The 24075-nt window shown below is 36.6% G+C and overlaps 1 protein-coding gene across 2 annotated transcripts in view; it reads right to left on the bottom strand.

The window, feature by feature from the left end:
- Positions 1-5972: 5972 nt before the first annotated feature.
- baiap2l1a (BAR/IMD domain containing adaptor protein 2 like 1a) overlaps positions 5973-24075 on the bottom strand; it is a 28476-nt gene continuing 10373 nt past the window's right edge. The window contains exons 5-14 of one of the 2 annotated variants that reach the window (XM_052113189.1): positions 22238-22309; positions 21985-22119; positions 20584-20736; positions 19891-20046; positions 19510-19630; positions 19089-19302; positions 9232-9291; positions 8975-9104; positions 7179-7219; positions 5973-7083 (exon numbers count right to left, since the gene is read on the bottom strand). In XM_052113189.1, the coding sequence (XP_051969149.1) occupies positions 7011-7083; positions 7179-7219; positions 8975-9104; positions 9232-9291; positions 19089-19302; positions 19510-19630; positions 19891-20046; positions 20584-20736; positions 21985-22119; positions 22238-22309 (1155 nt within the window). In that variant the 3' untranslated portion in view covers positions 5973-7010. The remainder of the gene's footprint in view (positions 7084-7178; positions 7220-8974; positions 9105-9231; positions 9292-19088; positions 19303-19509; positions 19631-19890; positions 20047-20583; positions 20737-21984; positions 22120-22237; positions 22310-24075) is intronic. The other variant, XM_052113190.1, reaches the window with a different exon arrangement.

Below are 24075 nucleotides of genomic sequence, written 5' to 3'. Positions count from 1 at the left end.
AGTCAGATTGATATAATACATTTGATCCTTTTAATGGCAAAATTCCATGTTCACAAATGTAAGTTTTCCTATAAAACCCCCTGTTTACTCTAATTATTGTAACATGCTTTTTTGTTGTTAATAAAAAATCAATAAATTATAAAAAAAAAAAAACAGCAGTTGAACTGCGACATCTGTCGGATTTAGCTAGCGTTGACAGCAAATAAGGCGTAAATGTGTAGAGTACTCAGTTAAAATACTGCCAGCAAAAAAATACAGGGAATAGACTATTTAATAGCATATTTAAATGACAGCACCTGTCTGTATTTCGCAGTGGCAGATGCATCTCCAACAACACAACAGAGAGGTAAACACATCATACTCTCGTAACAATACATGTGCAATACATGCGTAAACAGCACTGTTAACATGCAATGTTTCCGTAACGTACCTTATCTGCGTCAGGGTGTAGGCACTGTGCTAGTGCTTATGTTGTCATTTTGAATTAAATCTGTCTGTGATTTTGCCTGCTGTAGATTTCTTCTTCTTTGGATTTATGGTTTTGGTGCATTTCCGCCACCTAATGGTTTGGAGTGTGACACCGAAAGAATAAATTCTATACAGATCTGTTTCTTTTAAATAATTTAAGAGAACTTTATTCAATTTTGAAGACTTGTTCAAAAGGATCTGTAATGTCAGACAGTTTATACCAAGATATTTTAATTCTTCTTTAAACTGGAATCTTTCACTGACACATGCTGTGCAATTTAGTAGCACATGCTCAACAGTGTCAGGAAGATCACATTTATTACAGGTACCAGATTCATGTTTACTATGATGTAACGTGAGTGATATAGTGTCCAATATATAATCGAGATATTACTGTATCATTCTTCCTATTGCGATAGTTAATCCTTTCATAACCAACTTGTTTTTAGATATTATATAGATGTCGTCCCTTTATTTCCTTGTCCCACCTCTCTTGCCACACAACCGTTTTAATAAGTCATTTGACTTCATATTTGCTTAATGGTGCATTGATGTGTAAGAGCTTGCCTAGCCGTAGTATCCACCTCCTCATTACCCTCCACTCCAAGATGAGCAGGTACCATAAGAAGTCAATTATCATTCTTAGCTGACGTATTCTGAACAAACTCTGAAGGATTTCCAATAGAATATCTTGCCTCAATGAGGATTTGCCACTCATTAAACTTGTATGTGCTGAATATGAGTCAGAGCAAATCATAACACTTATCGGATGTATTTCTTCCACCCACTGTAAAGCCAGCGGAAGTACTTTTCATCCAGGTACTGTTACTAATATATCTTAGCAACACACCTTTGTTTATGACTGGTGATATTTACAAGCTAGAGATCAACTGATGGCATTGGAAAAGACCAAGGGGGTGAGACTGACACAGGCACAGTTGGGCTAATATCAATATTATGTATTCTTATGTGCTGAGGCCCCTTGTTTGGAGTCCATACAAAACTGTCAAACTGTTTATAGTCACATTCCCAGCAATTCTCCAATACATTTTAACAGGATGATAAGTACATTTACATTTATGCATTTGGCAGACGCTTTTATCCAAAGTGACTTACAGTGCACTTATTACAGGGACAATCCCCCTGGAACAACCTAGAGTTAAGTGCCTTGCTCAAGGACACAATGGTGGTGGCCATGGGGATTGAACCAGCAACCTTCTGATTAACGCCACCACCACTCTAGTAAAGTTGGAGTCTTTGAATGTCTACTGACTTTCTCCTTGCAATGCTGCTATAGGTGATGATCTAAAAGCACCACAGCATATTCTCAAACCTTGAGACTGAATTACGTTTTTTAGTAAGGGATGTTGATGCTGAACTGTACACTAAACTGTCAGTCAGTTGTTGATCTAATCTATGCACAATAAATTATCCTTTGAGAATGACTTTTGTCTGCCCAGTCTATTCCTGCCGAATACAGCAAGACATTTATTACTTTCTTACGTTTATCTACTATTTTCTGTATATGTACACCAAATGTTAGTTTAGAATCCATCCACACACCTAATACCTGACCACTGATATCTGCTCTAATATTTGATTGTATAGATTTAAATTAACTGTGGGAATTTCCTTCTTTCTTGAAAAGCACATCACTTGAGTTTTTGCAATGAAAAAACGAAATCTCGATGATTGGCCCACTTTTCAGCTTCACCTACTGCATCCTGCATTCCTCTTCCACACATTGTACATTTAGTCCTCTCTTCCATAGAGCTCCATCATCTGTATATAGTTATTTACATATCCCTGGTCCAATATTTACACCTGCATGTGAGAGACAACAAGCAGTGAACACATTTCATTTTAGCAGGTAGAGGCGTCTTGTGGACTCTGGCCTGTAAAATGGTGTTCAAGGCTGAATGCATAGGCGGAAAGAGGGGGGTCAAGGGTCAGGACCCCCCCATCTGAGGGTTGCCCCCCCCCTAAAATATCATTAAAATATGTGTATTGTAAATAATATAATGATATCTTCTTAAAATAATTGTTTAAGAAATAAAAGAATACAAATGCGAACGGGGCAACAACAAAAAACCCCTTCAAAAATTGCTCTTGAGAATTGTTATGTTTATTGTCCCCCCCAACATTTTGATGAAATTTTCACCCCTGGCTGAATGTGTCATTTCTGGGTTTAGCGTTCTCCGTTCAGGGCCCCACGTGCAATTTCAACATATTGGGCTGATGATGCCAGAGCGTGCCTGGCGTCTGAGTGAGGAGATCCCTTTTCAGCGGTATTTCCCATGGTAAACTGTACAGCATCTCTATCATTTCCGGAAACCATGGCTGGTTGGGCCATTTCAGCACAACCAATAGAATCGTTTCCTTCCACGTATCGGGACAGAGGGCATTTTGGTATGTTCATAAATATGTAACGCACCGCTCACCATTGGAAAGCGGTTGGGCAAAAAAAATGTGGGCCCTTTTTTCCTAATCACTCTGTGGCAGGGCGGTGTCACCGTATATGTCGATCCAGAACTGCCAGACTACCCATGGACTTTCATGGCATGCAGCACTAAGTCTGTAGCGGTGAGGAGCTCTTTGAATGTCTCTGGATCGAAGCATTGCTCGTCCATTTGCTTGAGGAGCTTGGCTTAAAATATCTGGAGCACCGCCATTGCGTGGAGTGCTGATCCTGCATGTTCTGCTGCTGAGTTTTTCCTTCAGTTATGGAGTTGAGGCGTCTTCAAGTAAATGCTAAGTGATCTACTTCGGCGCAGTACTAACGGGGTGAACAAATCTTTATGACTTGTCACTTAATGACTTTTGGTGCTAATTTTGGTTATATTGCTCTTGTTTTTGAACACATATCTGCTTATGTGATGTTGAACACTTAGTTGACAATCACAGTGACAACTTCCTTGTGTGTGTGCAATAAAGCTCATTCTGATTCTGAAAAGATCTGATCTATATCAGAAAATCGAACTTTTACACCCCTTATGATTAAAATAATTACTAAAAGGGCTAGTACACCCAAAAATGAAGAATCTCTCATCATTTACTCACCCTCATGCCCTCCCAGATGTGTGTGACTTTCTTTCTTTTGCAGAACACAAGATTTTTAGAAGAATATCTCAGCTCTATAGGTCCATACAATGCATGTGAATGGTGGCCAGCACTTTGAAGCTCCAAAAAGCACATACAGGCAGCATAAAAGTAATCTATAGGACTCTAGCGGTTAAATCCATGTCTTCAGAAATGATATAATAGGTGTTAGTGAAAAACAGATCAAGACACTTTTGAACAATAAATCTCCACTTTCACATCTGTAAGCCACTTGTGGCACCTGTTTAGTTTCAAACAACGTACATTTTCTTTAGCAGCTAAACTGCAGGAGAAAAAAAAAAATCGAGAAATCTGAGAATGTCGAATATAATAGTAAAAATACAAATATTAAAAATATCTAAAAATCCTTTTAAAAAAGATGCATTCACCTGAGATGCAGCATGTAATATATTTAGACTTGCTTTTAGAGAATAGATCTTGTATATGAGTATATTTTGTATTTAAAAAAAATACACTTATATACAAAATTCACTTGTATTTAAGATACATTCTCTTAAAGCAAGTCTAAATACCTTATATGATGCTTCTCAAGTACATGTATCTTGTTTTAAGGATTTTTAGACAATTTTAAATGGAAAACAAGACAATATATATATTTTATATATATATATAATGTTATCAAGTGTTTTTATATATATATTTGTTAGTGATGCTAGCACTTAAAAAGGTTTGGGATGTGACTTAGCACAGTAATAAGAAATGCTGCTGTAAACATTTCCCATAAGATGGATAATTGTCCAGATTGTGAGATGTGTTATTTTGTGTGTAGCTGCACAAAAGTGTAGTGCCATTGATAAGGGAAATTACAAACCATTGTGAGTGTGCATATTTTGTCTATAAGTGAAGCTCTGGTTTAAAGAAACATCTCACTCAGATATATCTACATTGTGTCAAAACAGCAGTTGGCTGTCTGAATAATAACCAGATGCTCTTTTTAGTCTTTACAGCTCTTGGGAAGACTGCTTGAGTCACTTTTATCTGCCATGTGCAATGCGGATACATTTATGCCAGATTCAGATAAGAAAAACCTGAAAGTTGCTTTGAATAACTCTTGCAAAAGGTCATTCACCTGCACCTATTTTGCCAATTTACAATACAGGGCAAAAAGTAAGACCAGTGCTATTTGAGTGGACATTTTCAAAAAGCATTCCTCATTTTGCTGCTATAAAAGCTTACTCTCTTCTGGGAAGGCTTTCAAGTATATGTTGCAACATGACAGGGCATTTGATTCCATTCACACACAAGAGCATCAGTAAGGTCAGGCACTGATGTTGGGTTATGGGGCCTGGCTCACATTCAGCATTCCAATTAATCTCAAAGGTGTTTGATGGAGTTCAGATTTTAGCTTTGTGCAGGACAATCAAGTACATCCACCTGGGCCAGAAAACAATTTCTTCATGCATCTCACTTTGTGTACAGGGGCATTGTCATGTTGGAACAGAAAACAATCTTCCCCAAACTAGAGCCAAATATTTGGAAGCACACAATTCAGAATGCCATAGCATTAATATTTGTCTTCACTGGAATTATTGGCCAATACACTGGCCAAACCTGCTAAATAGAGGATAAGAGTGTCCACAGACTTTTTGATATTGAATGTAGAATTTAGTATGCTGAACAAGATGAATGAAATGTGTTGGAGAATGAGAAATCAACTTTGTGAGCACAATGATTTACAGTAAACAATCATAAATTCACCGTTATCACAACCCGTTTTCACTTTATCCTGCTGGATGACTTAGGAAACAAGGCATCTGAGTTACTGCTTGGGAAAGCCAATGTTTTGTTTTGTTTTTTTTGCACCAGAAGCACAATCTTCAAACAAAGAAGGAATATCTCCAAAGGAAGATACTTGTTGGCCCGTCAAAGATTGTTATGATGCATTTCCATCTTAATTTAGCTGTATAATTTCTATAATTAGCAGAAACATTCGGTTCAATGTTGAATTATGTACTTTAAATATATAACATTACTCATGTGTTACATAACCCAGGAATTAATAATATAAAAAAGTAGTCAACAGAGCTGTAATTTCAAATACATCTCCTGAATTAGTGACAGTAAATTTGGGAACTTTCTTCTGACTGCCGAAATCCAAAATGTTTTTTGGAAAGTTGTTCAAACATAATTGTGGATTATACCTTTTGATATTGAAGCAAATGGGAATGCAAAAAATAAAGTACAATAAACAAATAAAATTACTATTGTCTGTCATGTACATCTACAGAAATGTATCCTGCTACAGTTCACGTTAGCATTTCAAACCTGTAAATGTAAAAAGGGTCCAAAGATACAGATATCAAATGTACAACTGCAACACTGGAAAGACAGATACAGTACATCTGTAACAATTTACCCAGAAAGAGAAATAACCACAAAAGCAATAACCATTATTATAATCCATTAATTACTTCAATAGGTTTTATTATACACATATATACCTTTATTTCAGACTAATGTGCTATAACAAGAAATGGGGTGATTAATCAATATTGCAACCAAAAAGAAAAAGCTCTGAAAGAAAAAAAAAAAACCTTTCCCCAACAGAACATGCTAGCATAGGCACAGTATGTACACAACCTTACAATACTTAATAAAAACAAACAATATTTATTCACGTAAGAGTGATGGAATGCTTGGGGCACTTCTCTTTCATCACTAAGGTAAGAATACTCATTAGGTTGACATAATCTTCAGCTAAATTCAATAAATCAACATTCAACTGTTCTGGCAACTGTTCAACTGAATGTTGAACACATTGCACTCTTAGTTTACATGAGGAGGTATAAGCAATTAAAAAAAAACAGTCTTTCTATTTTCCTCCTTCAAAAGTGTAAAAGATGTGGTGGATAAGATATATATCAGCATTAAATATATATATATAAAAAAAATGATATTGTATAATGCAAACAGTCTACAATGAAACCATATTCCAAATGGAACACTTTGGCATTTTACACTTCACTGGAATTTGAAATGAAATATGATTTGGTTATATGCTGCGTTTCTAATTAGGGGCTGCAACACTTGAAACTTAGGCCATTCATAGGCGACTTCAGTTTACCCTAAAAAAGCCCAGATGCAGACAGAGGACCAATATGGTCAGAAACTAGTTATTCATGGAGTAGAGCTCAAGAGCCAGTTTAGCGCTGTGTCTGCTCTTGGAAACTCACTGTATGAATTCAGTTAGAATTTAAAATAATAATTTAATCAAAGTCTAAAATCCTTATAAATAATGACATATGTAAATTTAAACTGTGTTGGTGTTTGCTTATTTAGAAAATCTGGATAAAAAAATAAATAAAATAAGATGCAGTAACAGAACTCTTTCATTTGGTTCCTCTGCCGAATCTGCATTGTGTCAAAAAAGATCAAAACCTGAGACACATCTTCACATCAGGGCAGTGCTGCATCCAGTTCCATCAAACGACTGGTGCTGATCTGTCGTTTGTAACAGTGGGTCGGAGTCTGACTGTGGCAAATGGATTCCCACCTCTGAGGAGAAAGAGATGCATTATGCTAGTAGAGATTAGGTTAAATTCTAGGGCATTTTAGTAGTATTGGTAATATATTCTGTTAAAGTTACTCACACTAGGAATGGAGCCATGGAGTGACCATTTGACAAAGACAGCTGTTGCAGATACAAAACAAGAAAAGTTGGTGTCAGAAATGCAAGTTCTGTAACAGTTTCTGTCCTTTGGAACTTTAAATGAAGAGCGTTTCCCTGTTAGACTGGTTTGATTAGGATGTCAACAGATAAATCTGTCACTTCACCAGCAAACTTTAGTACCTAGAACATTCACTTGTGTTCTAGGACCTCATTTGCAACATGAATCTTGATAATCTTGAAACGCTTGCTCACTCCATCAGAGCGATAATAATCTAATCATTACTAATTCAAGTGACTATGAACAGTTTACTTTGCATATGACATACTGTTGTATGCTCCATGTTTTCATAAACCAGACATTCTCAACTGGTGGGTCGCAGGTCTGTACTTGTAGAGTTGTACACAGCAGGAAGACAATGCTAAATAACAAACCATATAATTAGGAATCAATATCACTGTTGTTAATACATTTACAAATGATCAGTTTCCAATGCAGCTTATGCAAATAATTTTGCATAATGTCATTTTTTTTTAAAGCCAAACAATTTTGGTTCCATGTTTACCAAATGTAATAATACGAGTACTAAAAACAACCATTCATAAACCGGAGTATCAATCAAACAGGAATCAAATGTTTGCAGAGTAAATGCACAACAGGGCAGGTTTGAGATCAAGGTCAGACTAGCTGAAGTGGCAGCAGTGGAGAATCATTTAAATCTGCCAAAACAGTCCATGTGTGTCTATTACAGCAGCGAGTCACCTGACCACTGCCATATGAGCACATTCTAGATTAACTATTTCTATCCAAACACTGTCAATTTTATCTCAGTTCATGTTGCTTGAGGTCATTCAGCAGAGGGAGCCATATATTTCAGTTTGACATCAGCTGACATAGTTCAACGGTAATTGTCTTACAATGTCAAACCAGATCGGGAGCATTTTTCTTTATTTTTTACAATGCCAGTAATGTAGAGCATTCATTTACCCCTCCCTAGGCCCCCTGGCGAAGAACAAAGTTTACATAATGGTAGGTCTTATGTTCCTTTTTGTGGGACTTGCAACTAATGTAAATATTATCTTTATTATACCTATTTGCAACATTCTAGAGTAATAGCAAAGTCAACAGAACTACAAAAATGAAAGTGTTGGCAGTGACATAAATGTTAAGGAAATTAAAACGGATTCAGTAGAAAATGTCAGAGTAGCCAACCTTTGTCTAGACTACAATTTTGCACACATGCTTTTAAACAGTATTCATGTTCCTATGTACACTGGTCACTTGTTGGATTCTTTTCCTTTACTATACAGTACAACTCATCCATTTTAAAAATAGTTTTTTAAAGAAATTCATATTTAGGCAAAATCTATGTTTGTCAACAGTTCATTTAAACATAAGCCTTTATATCAAAAGGTTTTCATGAGAAACAAATTCAGTCAAGTATGTCCAAAATTCTGACTGGTAGTGTAATAACATATTTATATACTGTATATAATATGACAACACAAAAATCAGCTCTTCTGTATTGTATGTACACCCTTCATGTGTTCCTGCTGTACAGACCCAGGGAAGGACAGAGGTTTCATGTTCACCATAGAGGGAAACCAAATCTGATCAGGGAGTCCCTCCTGGAATACACATCAATGGCTTTTCCCTATTCATTGCAGCCACAAAGGAAAATAATCCAATGGAGAGGCCCAGATAGAGGTACTCCTAATCGCTGCTTTTTCAACTAACTTTGCTTTTAGTTCTCCTATTATCCAATGTACTGCATTTACCGTGCTTTGTGGAGATGAGTCACTGTAGTCAGGTGGGGGCAGCAGCATGGGTTCCTCCACCTCCTTGTCTTCTTCTGTCTGCTCTGGGAGATCAACCGCACTCTGACTACGCAATGGGCTCTCCACTCTGCTGAACACAAAGCATATAGATGACAGTCAGGCACTTGATGTCTTACTGCCTTTTTATATATAGATAAACATTGTTCCTTTCATCCCATTTCAATCCCATCAAGGTTTTCCCGTTTCTCTGTGCTTACCTGATAGCGTTCACTGGCTCGTTGTAAGTTCGGCAATAAGATGAAGGAAACCAGCCCCTTCTGCAATTGAATACAAAGCATAAAACCATAATATGCATGTGAGCTTTTCCATGTGCAACAAAGGGATAGTTCATGCAATCATGAAAGTTCTGTCATCATTTAATCAACCATATGTTGTTCCAAACCTGTATGACTTTCTTCTGTAGAACACAAAAGGAGATGCTACGCACCAGGCACATGCAGAAGAGGGTGCTCTAGGGGCTTGAGTCCCTGCCCTTTTGCTGAGGCGCAGGTGCCCCTCCGACGACACAGTGGTATAGCCATGGCAAATGACATTTTCTTTTGCTTAATAATAGTATGTAGGGGTGTAAAAATGTATCAATATTCTGCAAAAAATGTGAGGCATTGATTACGTAATTTAGGGGTGGGCGAAATTATCAAAATCTTATAACAATACGAGTCATTTTATATCATGATAATGATATACAGTAGAGGTCGACCGATATTGGTTTTTTCAGGCCGATGCCGATCTTTTGAAATCCGGGTCGGCCGATGGCGGATTAATGCTGCCGATTTATTTAGGCAGATATTTGGCCGATATGTGCTTGTTTTTAACCTCTTATTTGAACCTTTTATTTGAAACATAAAATGTAACACAAATAATTACTTAAGATAGACAACATTTCTCAACAAATACATTTATTGAACACTTGACCAATCTGCACTTGTACACTTAAAATTAAAAATGTATAATGTAAAAACATATTGTATAAATAATGTATAACAAATATATTAAATAAACAAAGCAGGTGTTATGAACTGCTCCGAGACTCGAAGGTTGAGATCCAAATGCAGCTTTAATTAAGGGGCAATCCAGACACGTAATCCAATATTCAGAGCATCCAAGAGAAGCACAGGCTAGGGATGGGTATCGTTAAGGTTTTAATGGTATTACTATCTTACCGATACTGTTTATCGATCCGGTACTTTAACGGTATTCTTAATATATATATATATATATATATTACACAAATATAAACGGTATATAGGCACAGTGATTTAATTTCAGGAAGGTCTACTAACATTACTGTTCAGGTGTGGTCTAAAAAGAAATCTAATAAAGTAATCAATTGTAAAATAACACTGCATAGTTTATCATAGATAGATTAATGCTTATTAATGCAGAAGTTATTCATTCAAGAGCTGTAAGTGATTTTCTCTTTGCCTTTTGTTGTTTGATTCGCAGTAATGGCTCAATCGTCACATGTTTAATAGACTGCTTCCCCTTTAAGACCGAGTTCAGATCTAATAGGCTCCTGATGCAGCATATTTTCTCCCCAACTATTTCCATAACTACGTCCATTTTAGACATAAACTGTGTTTAAGTGAATCTCCAAGCCGGTCGTTTTGACATATTTTTGTGTATATTTGATCGTTTAGACGCGCACATGAAACCCAAAGTAGCCTATACTTTGCTTGTCTCTTTGCAGTCTGTTTCGGAGCGCGCGCCGCCTTGGGAACGGAATCTCTTGCGCTCTTTTTATTATTAAACGCGTCCCGCAATTTAGCAACAGTAGCTAGACTGTATTTTACAACAATCACAGATCGTGCTGATTCTGACATTAAGTTTGAGTTTTAGGGAGAAATGTCAGTGCACCGCTGTGAATGGAAGGAAGTTGTGCTAAACAGAATACAGCTTATGTATAAATATTATTTTTATAATCTTTGGAAGGCGAAATCTAAAATAAAAATCAGACTAATAATCACAGATCTAGTTCTGTCACTCATTAAGCAGGGCTCGTTTTGTGCTCGCTGTAGCACCGCGTGAGCGAGTTTTTCTCTCTCTCTCTCTCTCTGAATAGCTAAATTGCATCACAGACGAATGGTTCCATATTATTATACATAGAAATGGCTGGCGAGATAAAATAACTTTCTCTTTATAGCAATAAAGAATGTATTTTCTTAATTTCTCCAGGACCGACAGCAGAACTGATAACGTCCGAGCTTACCAAAGCCAGTCCTTCAATAGCCTATACTGCGTTGGTATATTTTTATTACTTATTTATCTGCATTGAGTGACAACCCTCTCAAATATAAGACACACAAACAGAACAAATAAAAGTCTCAGATTCACTGTCTGTAATTGCAAAATTCTTGATTACTTATTGTGACATGATAGCAACCCTTCTGCTGTGATAATGCAACTTCAACTACGCTATCAATATCCAAAGTAGCCGAACGTCATGTCAACTATCGCGTTTGTCATGTTTTTTGACAAAGTTGGCAGTAACATATCAAAAGTTTTTAATTAAATCTAAAGAAGTTATACAAATTTAACCCTTACTGTTTTCTCCAAGGAACTTAGCTCCTTCCTTATAGGCACTGGATGAGGTCTGCTCACTCTGCTGGAAAATGAGTCTAGGGGCAGTGTGCGTCGAACACGTGTTCCACAACAACACTAGGCTGCCCACAGATGCGCCTGCCTAATAATCGGCTTGATATGCGTGGATATTGGCCGATGGCGATTATGTAAAAAATGCAAAAAAATCGGCCGATTAATCGGTCGACCTCTAATATACAGTACTGTGAAAAGGTTTTAGGCACTTGGGAAAAATGTTGCATAGTGTGGATGTCTTCAAATATAATGCCATAAATAGCTAAAATCAGTATTTGGTGTGACCAGACAACCTTTGCCTTCAAAACAGCACCAATTCTCTAAGGTACACCTGGATACAGTTTTTCTTTGTTGTTGACAGATAGGATGTTCAAAGCTTCTTGAAGAATTAGCCAGTTCTTCAATCTATTTATTTAGGTCTCAATTGCTTCAGTCTCTTCAAGACTGACTCAATATTCAGTGGTGGGCACTGTGGTGGCCATCTCATCTGTTGCAGGGCTCCCTGTTCTTCTATTCTATACTATTTGCAAAAGTAATGTTTGGGAGTCTAAAATGTATATTTACAATTGACACACTAAAGCTGAAAATATAAATGACCATCTTAAGACAAAAAAAGCCTTTTGCACAGTACTGTATATCACGATACAGTAATTTTTTGAAGTGTATATGTGAATATTGGGACTATTCTGCAAATGCCTAAATTATTGTATTGATTTACAAAAGGTAGATACTTTTCTATCAGGCATTAAAAAACTGAATAAAGGCCGAGCTTATTATAAATTATTTTACCATCTCTACTTCCCTGTTAATTTATTACTCAATTTAACACTCTACATCAGGGGAATGTTTTAATTATAAAAAAAATTATAGAACTTTTAATGTGTGTCACAAAGCAAGTGAGTTTACTTATTTTATTCTCAAAACATTAACCGTTTGCACGCTAAAAGGGTCATGACAATTACTTCTTGTCAATGGTTTGCCTTTCCATTCAGCACACAACTGAGTAAAACAGGCTACATGACTATGATAAATGATTACTGCAAGAGTTAGGTTAACAAACAGGTGCGAGAGGACTTCAATATTTCTAGTCTCTCGCTTGCTTTTGCTTATGTCAATGATTACTCTTCCGCTTCTTGATGCCGAGATCTGCTTTTATATTAATTTAAACATTGAGGTTTTCCTGCAAATTTAGTAGCACAAACATCACAAGCAGCCTCAAGAATGGAAACAGAGTGGCCATATAACACGTTTTCTAGAGAAGAATATTACACTAGAGAATTCTAAGTTTGTTCAAAGGGGAAAGCCCACATCAAGCTCTAAATTTCTCGCCAAGTGGCAAGGGCCCTTTGAGGTCACACGGTGAGTCGGGGAAATCGATTGAGGTTAAACGAACGGATAGAGGTGGAGCACATCAGATTTACCACCTCAATCTCCTAAAACCATGGAGCGAGGTGGTCTCCTTGACTTTGGCGATGGTGGTTACGGAAAGGGAGGAGCTCGGAACGGAGGTGAACTTAAAAGCCATCGATCGAGTCACTCCGGTCACTTGCAGAAAACACCTCTCACCATCACAATCACGGAGGTTGCAAGGAGAATTCTCCAACATGTTCTGGCCTCTTCCCAGTCATACGAATATCATAGAGCACCATATCGAAGGGGTAGCGGTACGCAGTCGTCCCTACCAATTACCAGAATACGAAAAAAAAGTGGTTTGGGAAGAATTAAAAGGCCATGCAAGATATTGGGTTTATAGAAGAATCCCACAGTGACTGGGCCAGCCCGGTGGTGCTGGTTCCAAAGAGAGACAGCTCGGTCCGGTTCTGTGTGGATTATAGAAAATTCAACGTGGTGTCAATTTTATGCAGACCCAATGCCTCGGATTGATGAACTTCTGGATCGGTTAGGCGCAGCTCGCTTTTACTAAATTCTGGATTTAAACAAAGGGATATTGGCAGATCCCCTTAACTCCCATGTCCCATGAAAAAAACTGCATTTTCCACACCGTTTGGCTTACACCAATTTGTCACCCTTCCTCACAGTTTGTTTAGGGCCCCAGCAATGTTTCAGCAGCTTACACCACTGCCTATATGGATGATATCCTTATTTACATTCATGACTGGCAGCAGCACCTGCAGCATCTGAGGGCCGTCCTGAAGTCGTTGAGATGGGTGGGACTTATGGAAAACCCTAAGAAGTGTGCAGTTGGATGGGTGGAAGAATGGTATCTTGGCTTCCACTTGGGTCATGGACAGGTGCAGCCCCCAATTGAGAAGACTGCTATGACTACAGCCTGCCCGAGACCAAAGAGATGAGTTCCTGGGGCTGGCTGGCCATTATCGTAGGTTTGTGCCTAACTACTCGACCTTCACCAGCCCACTGACTGATCGTATTAAAAAAGGGCCACCAGATCCGGTTTGAAGTTCAAGGTGGTCCACAGGCCGGGGGTGCAGATGGCTGTGGCGGATTTCCTCTCTAGAAATGTCAGGGGGACTAAGTCACAGGCCGGATGGCTCCCTGACTTGAGTCGGGCAATAGGGGTATGTGGTGATGGGGGCATGGCCGAGCAACGTCTGTGGAGAGCGAGGCCACAAGAGGAAGAACGGTAAGGATTGACACATGTGGGAAATTATCTCTAACTGCTGTTTGTGTTTGCAGTGAGAGCGGAGAGGGACATAAAAGAGCAGTCCATTCAGCAGGAGGAGAGTGAGAGACACACCCAGCAGAGTGTTTTGTGTTGTGCTGTAAAATAAACCTTGTTGTGTTAGACGAGAAAGTGTGCAAAACAAAAGACTTGTGTTGAACATTTACCCGGACCTCTTTTCCTCCTTGGAAAGTTAGAGACCAGATAAAAACAATAGTAAGAACTAATGAGGTGCCGAACGGAAGATGAATTTCATTGCATTTGCTTGGGCGGCCACAGAATTATTTTATAAAATGAAATAAAATCACTGTTTATGTTTCTTAAATTCTCTCCGTATCACATGAAGCCCTGCCCACTGATAGATAAGCCCACACAGATATTTACATATTAAGTTATAGCAAAATCTCTCAATTTAATTTAATAGTAAATCATAATGACTATTATAATACCCAGTGATACAGAGGCCATCTCAGATTTCAGGAAATAAACAAGCACTTCAAATTAAGAAAGTTTAGTTAGGATTTCTACCTCATTGTTCATTACTGTGCACATCTATAAGCAAAATAAGTTGTTCTTTTCTTTCCCAGTTATGATATACTTTGCATATTGTGGAATATTTGGAGAATACACTAGAAAAGGATGGCGATGTACAGCGCATTTACTCACAATAATTTTGTCCTTCACGTGTTACACGCAATTACTTTTTTTTATTTTGTGAGTCTGTAGATCAGACTTTTCTGCCTGTATAGACACATTTTTTAATTATTGGTTCAGATAATCAACAGTCTACTTAGTCTGTTTGTGAAGACAGACATGATTTTATCCTTTATTCACATTGGCTTAATAATTGACGTAACAGGAGCATTTTAGATTTTTAAAAAAAATCATGATCCAAACCTCCCTGTACTCCATTAATACAAAGAATGTTCAGAATAGATTTTGAATCTTCTTTACAGTAGTGCATTCTTCTGTTCAACAATACATTACCCAATACCATTTATTTCTGATCCACAATTAAGTTTTTGAACCAGTGAATGTCACCTAAAACCAGGTTTATTTTTTTAAATTATTTATTTGTTTTTGGGTTGTCAATTTTGATGTATAGTACAAATTATCCCAGCATTTATAATTTGGAAAATAATTATGAATTCAAAATAATTAACAAATTATTCAGTCTAATATTTTGATACATTAACAGGCATACCTACTCAAAAAGAGCCCATGCACCTCAAAATGTCTGTACACATCCCTGCTACGCAGAATGCTAAAACTTTTCACTTTTTTTCTCACACAAAGCAAATGGTGACTGAAGCTCTTATTTTGGCTAACATCTTCTGTTGAAAGCAAAAATTTGGAACAACAGGAGACACACACAGAAATGTGTTGTTTAATTGCACTGAACAATAATCCTTATACTGGACTTTTAATATACTGACACCAGCATGTGTGCAGCATTATACAAAAGCAATAGTTTTAATTTACTGATATCTGTGTAGAACTGTGCCATTCACAGTCAGACATGGTGAATTCATTCAGTTAATTGCAGTGTCCGATTTCAGCAGGGTTACCAAGTAAAAGTGTTTAGTATTGAGCAGGTCATGTGATCTCAATTTATCAGCCCCCATGTGGCAGCCCAGCTCCATGTAAAATAAATCAGATTTAAGACTACTGATCTAACTGGAGTCTTCATCATATGAGAGTGTACATGATTTTAAACATTGTTCAAATGTCCAATTTATTTCTTTAAAGGAATTTTAAAGAGGAAAACAATACTGAGTGCCCCTTTATGACAACTTTCTGTAAACGGTGTTACAGTCAGTGGTTTTTTGTCTGTATCCTATGCTCATCTTTTTCATTGTCACTCCCTTGTTTACGTTGGCATCGCTCCATCTCTATGAGTGTGCATGCTCTCTTTCCCTTAGGTTGACGGACCTGTTCATTATTTGAGAGTTAGCTGATTGAAATCATGTTATAATTGTTTAGCTATGCATTACATTTCATAGCTCCTTTTATTAATTGTTGTTTGCCATGTTAAATATTTATTTGGTAAGTTGTTTGATTTTGTTTATATGTTGTTTTAAGTGAATTAATAAACTAGTTCTGAGCAGTGGCGTGGTTCACTAATTTTTGTTTATGTTAGGTTACCTTCCCTTTTTAAAGTATTTTACTAGAAGGGAGGTCGTAACAACGGTTATATGAAGAAAAAAAAAAATCACTGCAGTGACACAAATGTACAATGGAGCACAATGTAGTTATTAAGAATGCATTTGGAATTGGTTGCTTATGAACAGTCATATAGCCAGCTGCTGCAATCTTTGAACTGAGCTTTAAAGTGTGCATCAGTTCATTAAGACGTTTTCTTTTCTCAAAATAGCAGTGTAACAGCATATGGTAGAGAGAGAAAATCTGTGGACTAAGTAACTTTGAAATGGCAGAACTGATCAGGTATAACAAAGTGGCTCATTAAAATGTCCAAAAACACAAATACAAGACCACGCAAAGTGCAGCTAACTGCACTGCTGCCTTCATTATTTGAAATGGTTACAGGTGCCTTTCACTTAATATTTTCATAAAGAATAGATGTGCCTGAGAACAGCATAAGCAAGGCACCAGTTGAAGTATGAACTATAAAATAAATTATGGGCTAATATGGAGTCAATTCCATACCACATATATTTGCAAAAATATAAAGTTTTGCAAAAGAAAAAATTTATTGAGCAAAAGAAAAAGAAAAATTTCAAACAAAAATAAAGAATTGCAAAATATAAATAAAATACAGCAAAAACCAAGATATAATTAATTGCAAAGATCAATGACTGTTTTAAAAGGAACTTAAGAACTTTTATCCTTTTTTATCTCTGCAACAGATTTTTATGCGGCAATGATTATGCCACACATCGTTTTCTTTGCGATGCCTACTAATTATTTTGCAACGCTCCTTTTAATCTGCATTTCCATCAAGTGTAAGCTCATGATACCGTTTTGCCTTTGCGCTTCACTTTTCTGTGCGTTTCACTTTATGGCACTGTTTTGATGTGGGGGTGGAGTCAGGGGATTGGGGCGTGTACAATGGGCTCAGAGATGCCTCCCTGGAAGTTACGTTATTAGCTTGAGACACGGATCAATCATCATGGCCGAGCAGAGGCATGCGGGTGAATCTCAGGTATGTAAAGTTGATTGTTTCCTTTTATTTAATTAGCATTAAATGTGTATTAACAGCGTTTGCTTTAAATAAAGAAGTTAGAGATCAGTTAAAGCGGTGGATTTATTAGCCATACTCGCTAACGTTAGCTAGCAGCTTTGGATAATGTACATATTTGTAAGGCATTATTAGTGTTAACAGATAATTGACAATCATGAGCGGATCTTCTGATGTCAAACAACAAATACACTGTCAAGAATTCATTTGTATAGCAGTTATATAGAAAGTAAAATAACAAATTAATTTCCATAATATCTTGTCAAAATATCATACAAACTTTATTTTGCATTTTGTATATATCAACTTACTGAAGAAACTGTTATTTTGTAGGGCAGTGGGCATAATGATGCCATCAGTGTTGAACTGCAGTATGCAATAAGTCGTTACATACCTGAGATCCACCCGCATGCCTCTGCTCGGCCATGATGATTGATCCGTGTCTCAAGCTAATGACGTAACTTCCAGGGAGGCATCTCTGAGCCCATTGTACACGCCCCAATCCCCTGACTCCACCCCCACATCAAAACAGTGCCATAAAGTGCATAAAACGCATCAAAACAGTGCCATAAAGTGCATAAAATGTACAGAAAAGTGAAGAGCTCACACTTGATGGAAATGCAGATTAAAAGGAGCGTTGCAAAATAATTTGTAGGTATCGCAAAGAAAAAGATGTGTGGCAAAATCATTGCTGCCTAAAAATCTGTTGCAGAGATAAAAAAGGATAAACGTTTCTTTTAAAACAGTCATTGATCTTTGCAATTAATTATATCTTGGTTTTTGCTATATTTTATTTATATTTTGCAATTCTTTATTTTTGTTTGCAAAACTTTCTTTTTTTTTCTCCAATACTTTATTTTTCTTTTGTGATACTTAATTTTTGTTTGAAATGTTTCTTTTTCTTTTGCTCAATAATTTTTTTCTTTTGCAAAACTTTATATTTTTGCAAATATATGTGGCATGGAATTGACTCCATAGGCTAAGACCTTTCCTTCATATTGTTGTGCATGAGGTCATGTGTCAAACAACAGGGAGAAAAGAGCAAATCTGTTGAGGCTTGGACACATATTGCAGACATATTACGGACATTGCGAGGGAATTTATCTGAATCATTAGTCCACTTAGTTCCCATCCTTGGAGTTTGTAGTTTATTAATTTATCTATTTTTTTTTATAAATGTTTGCATATTTTTCCATGAAATAAAATACAGCACCTTTAAATCAGTATTACTCCCTCAAAAAGTGAAAAAAGTCCTTTAGAATGTATTTTAACTGTCTTACATAACCTCCGGGCAAGATGATGATGTAGTAGACAGAAAGGTGATTTATTTATTTATATAAACATCAGATTATGAAGTTATCTAATCTAAATATTAAAGCTCTGTTGTTAATTTAATCAAACTTACAGTATACTTACAAACTTGTATCTGCATAAGTTAATGTTGTCAACTTTAATGAGCATGCTAGAATATAGATTACCACAAAGCTAATAGACCTGAACTAAAGCCACAAAAATCCAATTCTGATTTTATGGGGTACATATGACAACTCAGAATGACAAGATTTTTTTTAACAGTGCCATACAAATATGTTTATGTATGAAAAGGCATAGCCTAAACTTACTGTCCAGTATGTTCTAGTTCTCCATACAGCCATCCATCCCGCTCATCTTGAATAAGCAGTGTAATGATGTCTCCATCATCAAAGCTCAGCAGGGTCTCATTATTTCCTGCTGTGTGGGGGAAAATAGTTTGCACTCTGATCTTCTTCACCATGTCCATACCGCTGGACACAGACGTAGACCTGGACAGGTCATTTCCATCAAGGCTGTCTTGATCTGCTGATTTCAAAGCAAGCATTATTTCTGTGCCATTTTCAAAAAGGTATATTGCAACACTAATCAGACTGTTTAGCAATCAAATGTATATTTGGAGTCCCTCTTTAATACAAACACAATACAAACTAGACTGTGCTTGATTATTGTGATGAGAAGCTGCTGTCTGATTAAAAAGAATAGATCAAAGCATAAGAGTCTCCAGCTTGCCTGACCACTGCTCTGATGAGATGGGGCTTTTGGGAATGTCCTGGGAGAACATACTGGCCAGTGGACTTGTGTGGGCTTTGAGTGACGGGGCTGGTGGTGGAACCACTGCATTTGAATGGTTCTGAGAAAACATAAAAACAACATAGTACCATATTAATGCATTTACATACTTTGTTATAATGCTTACATTGTACATCGATAATAAATATTTAAAGGTTTTGTCCTAAAAATATTCATATACTTGTACATTTACATCATATACTTGTACATTTACATTTTATTTAATACCTTTTTTGTTGAAGGTACAATGAATCCTTAACTGAAATGTAGTTTTTTTTAACATTAGCATTGGTTAAGCATGGTTGTCTGTTTGAGACTGACCTGGTCACTCTGCTCGATTATAGCCGAGGACTCTGGTATGACTGTCATTGGAGTATGCAGACCCTCAATCATGGATATCACCGTGTCTGGAACCTTGGTGGCATCAGTGCACTTATCCTGCCAACTGGGTAGTTTGACGGTAAGTATCTCCTTGGCCTGTGAAATGCATGAACAGTTTGTACTGGTACATGCACAATCAGTTTTTATTTAATAATTAGGATATCATCTAATATTCCTTTTAATTGAAAGTCAAACTTTATTGATTGAAAATTACTTTCCTTTTTCTGTGGAACACAAATGGTGAAACTTTTTTTTAATTATTTTTTTTATTTTTTTTTTTTACAGTAGCCTATAGTTACTATAGTATAGTATATCCTGGCCACTCTTGATAATGAAAAGGAATGAGAACTGGTGCCGTCACACTACAAAAAAGAAAAAAAAAAGCTCCACAAAAAGGCTCATAAAAGTAGTCAACAAGACTTGCACGCTGTATTCCTAGTCCTCTGATGCCATACAATAGCGATAGTTTTAGGAACAGACCAAATTTGGGGATGTTCTGGATATTCAACAAAAATACAAATGTTCTGCCCCACAGATGTCATAAAGGTTTGAAATGAGATGATTAAAAAATTTGAGTAAACTATTTCCTTTATATTGATTTAATGGGAAACCATAATATATTCAATAGGTTACCTTGTCATGAAAATCTGCTAGCTGGTATGAGAAGGCACAGTGTTTGTCCACTAGGAAACAGAACCTTCTTTTCTCTTCCAACAGAGCTTCCCTATATCCTTCTGCGATAAATCTTTGCATGTCTGTCTGCCGGGATGAGATGGTCTCCAAGCACTAACAATTATAGCAATCACAAGATATATGAAATATAATAAGGCTACAATTAATTATATAATAGATGATCCTTTGTTTCTTGATTAGTCAATGTACTTTTAGCAAGAACAGTACAGATATACTTGGAATGATTCGGTACATTTGCCATACAAATGACATTTAATAAAATAACAACTCACGCAAATGCAGCCAATGTCTTGCAAGTAACACTTACTCCAGACACAGCTTGAGAAGCAATTACCCTTCAAACCAATGAAAATGACACCAGGAACAGAGCTCTGTTCTTCTTTACTAGATTTCCCTTCCTATTATATTTCTCTGCCTAAGTTTTCATAGTGACCATGAACGTTGCTTGTTTCCTTGGAGTTGTGTTTTTTTTTTCTTCTTCATTTGTGCATCATGCCTAGACAAGTGAGACCCACACAAGCTACCTACAGTATTGTTTTGCAGTAGCTTTAACAACAGAAGTGCATGTAAAATATTTTATATGACTATGGTTACGTGAAATTATGATTCATTTGGTTCGGTCAGGGATATAAATTGACATGTTTTTGAATGAGATACCAGACGAATGAAAGTAGACAAATAAACTGGGTGGTACTACACGATTAAGCAACCTCATCAACTTAATCCACTTTCGGTCAATAAATAACTTGTTTCTCAACAAGAACGTTTTATAAGCACTTCATCAGCGCCACCCAGATTTATCTTTTTGAGTTTGCTGTTGTGTTTAGAGTATAGTCTAAATGAATGCTTTATTAGACTTGTTAATAATTTCCCAGTTATCAGTTCTCAATTTCATAGACTCGTAATTCAGTCAACAAAACATTCCTTTAGTTCTGTAAAAACACAATTTACACGATTGCAGGGTGTTGCATTATTCATAAACACAGCACTCAATCATTTAAATTTTCCTTTAGACAACTGTCAAAACAGGACAGAAATAAACTCTAAAACAAACATGTTATGTAAACAGATTTCTATTGCAAACTGTTCAAAGAAACAATGTGCCTTTGAAAGGAGGACCACAATGGTGATGGGTGAGCAATAAAAACTGGTATTAAAAACCAAAGAGCCTAGCCCAGTGAATTATGTTATAGGTATTGAGTGGCAAATAATCTTCCTGATACAGAGCCAGACAATAAACTGAAATAAACTGAATTGTATATGCACTTGAATAACTGAGAGCAACTTCAAGTGCATTACAGATAGATATAACTTTCACCAAATATCAAAAGATGTCCTCACCTCATTTTCTTTGATCTCATATTTAGACGAATGCTTCCCTTGACTTTTTCTGCGCAGTTTCTTCAGGTCAGCCTGTGATTTGTCCAGGAAGTCTTGCTTCATTTTGTGTTCAGACTGGTATCTTTTGAAAGTGGCCTAGGAGGATTGTAATATCACAGCATCCTTGAAATGACCTTGCTCACACAGGTGAGCGTAACACATTGAGTATTACTAAAGTTTGAACAGTAATGGAGTAAAAACATGCAATACTTACGTTCATATACTTGGTATCCATATCGGTTTTCTTTTCCAGTTCTGCGATAAGCTCTCTGTGGAACTTCTTGAACTATCACAACAAGGGATTGGAGGAATTACAAATTAGTCAGAGAGATAAAAATCAATAACGGTGATATTGAATTAAGTCTGGTAAATTCCACAATGATAACGTGACTAAGTAGAGAATACGGACAAAAGTGTTATCTTATCAGCTTCTGTGGTTAAATATTCAAAACACCTTTTGTAAGTGTGAATACCTTCACTGGCGGCCAAAAGTTTGGAATAATGTACAGATTTTGCTCTAATGGAAAGAAATTGTTACTTTTATTCATCAGTGTCAGGACATTAATGTGAAAAATTACCATAACAATTAAAAAAAATTAATTCAGAACTTCTTAAACTACTTCAAAGATTTCTCATAAAAAAAAATCCTCCACATGCAGCAATGACAGCTTTGCAGATCCTTGCCATTCTAGCAGTCAGTTTGTCCAGATACTCAGGTGACATTTCACCCCACACTTCCTGTAGCACTTTCCATAGATGTGGCCATCTTGTCGGGCACTTCTCGTGCACCTTACAGTCTAGCTGATCCCACAAAAGCTCAATGGGGTTAAGATCCATAACACTCTTTTCAATTATCTGTTGCCCAATGTCTGTGTTTCTTTGTGCATTCTAACCTTTTATTTTTATTTTTCTGTTTCAAAAGTGGCTTTTTCTCTGCAATTCTTCCCATTAGACCAGCACCCATGAGTCTTCTCTTTACTGTTGTACATGAAACTGTTGTTGAGCAGGTAGAATTCAATGAAGCTGTCAGCTGAGGACATGTGCAGCATCTATTTCTCAAACTAGAGACTCTGATGTACTTCTCTTGATGTTTAGTTGTGCATCTGGGCCTTCCACATCTCTTTCTGTCCTTGTTAGAGCCAGTTGTTCTTTGTCTTTGAAGATTTTAGTGTACAAGTTTGTATGAATCTTCAGTGTTTTGGCAATTTCAAGCATTGTATAGCCTTCATTCCTCAAAACAATGATTGACTGATGAGTTTCTAGAGAAATTGGTTTCTTTTTTGCCATTTTTACCTAATATTGACCGTAAGATATGGCAGTCTATTGCATACTGTGGCAACTCAAAAACAAACACAAAGACAATGTTAAGCTTAATTTAATGACCCAAATAGCTTTCAACGGTGTTTGATATAATGGTAAGTGATTTTCTAGTACCAAATTAGCAATTTAGCATGATTACTAAAAACAATTAAAAAATAAGGCGCTGAAGTGATGGCTGTTGGAAATGGGGCCTGTCTAGATTTGATAAAAAATTAATTTTTCCAAAAAGTGATGGTACTGTATTTTACATCAGTAATGTCCTGACTATACATTGTGATCAGTTGAATGTAACTTGAATTAAAGTACCAATTTCCTTCCGAAACAGTAAAATCTGTATATTATTCCAAACTGTTTGCTGCAAGTGTAAGATTATCTGATAAAAAACAAAAAGGTTCTGCAGGGATTGGAGGGAGAAATGTTCATAAAGTCAAGAGAACGGAGGGTCAGCAAAGATATATGTGCTCAATCACATACCACAGTTAAACTCACACACTTTCCTTTATGCAATAGGTGTACACGTATTGCTTGCATGTTATTTATAAATGTCAATGTTTTGAAAAACAAAATATGGAATAATCTCATTGTCAGCATATGACTATGAATATACTGTGCTGTGAATAAATATTTTCCCCCTTCCTGATTTCTTCTATTTTTGTGTATTTTTCATACAAAATTGTTTTAGAACATCAAACAAGATAAAGCATAAAACAAAGGCAACCTGAGTAAACACAA

The sequence above is a fragment of the Xyrauchen texanus genome, chromosome 40 (genome assembly GCF_025860055.1).
Source record: "Xyrauchen texanus isolate HMW12.3.18 chromosome 40, RBS_HiC_50CHRs, whole genome shotgun sequence".
In the NCBI taxonomy this organism is placed as follows: Eukaryota; Metazoa; Chordata; class Actinopteri; order Cypriniformes; family Catostomidae; genus Xyrauchen; species Xyrauchen texanus.
This window is presented reverse-complemented; position numbering and strand designations above follow the sequence as displayed.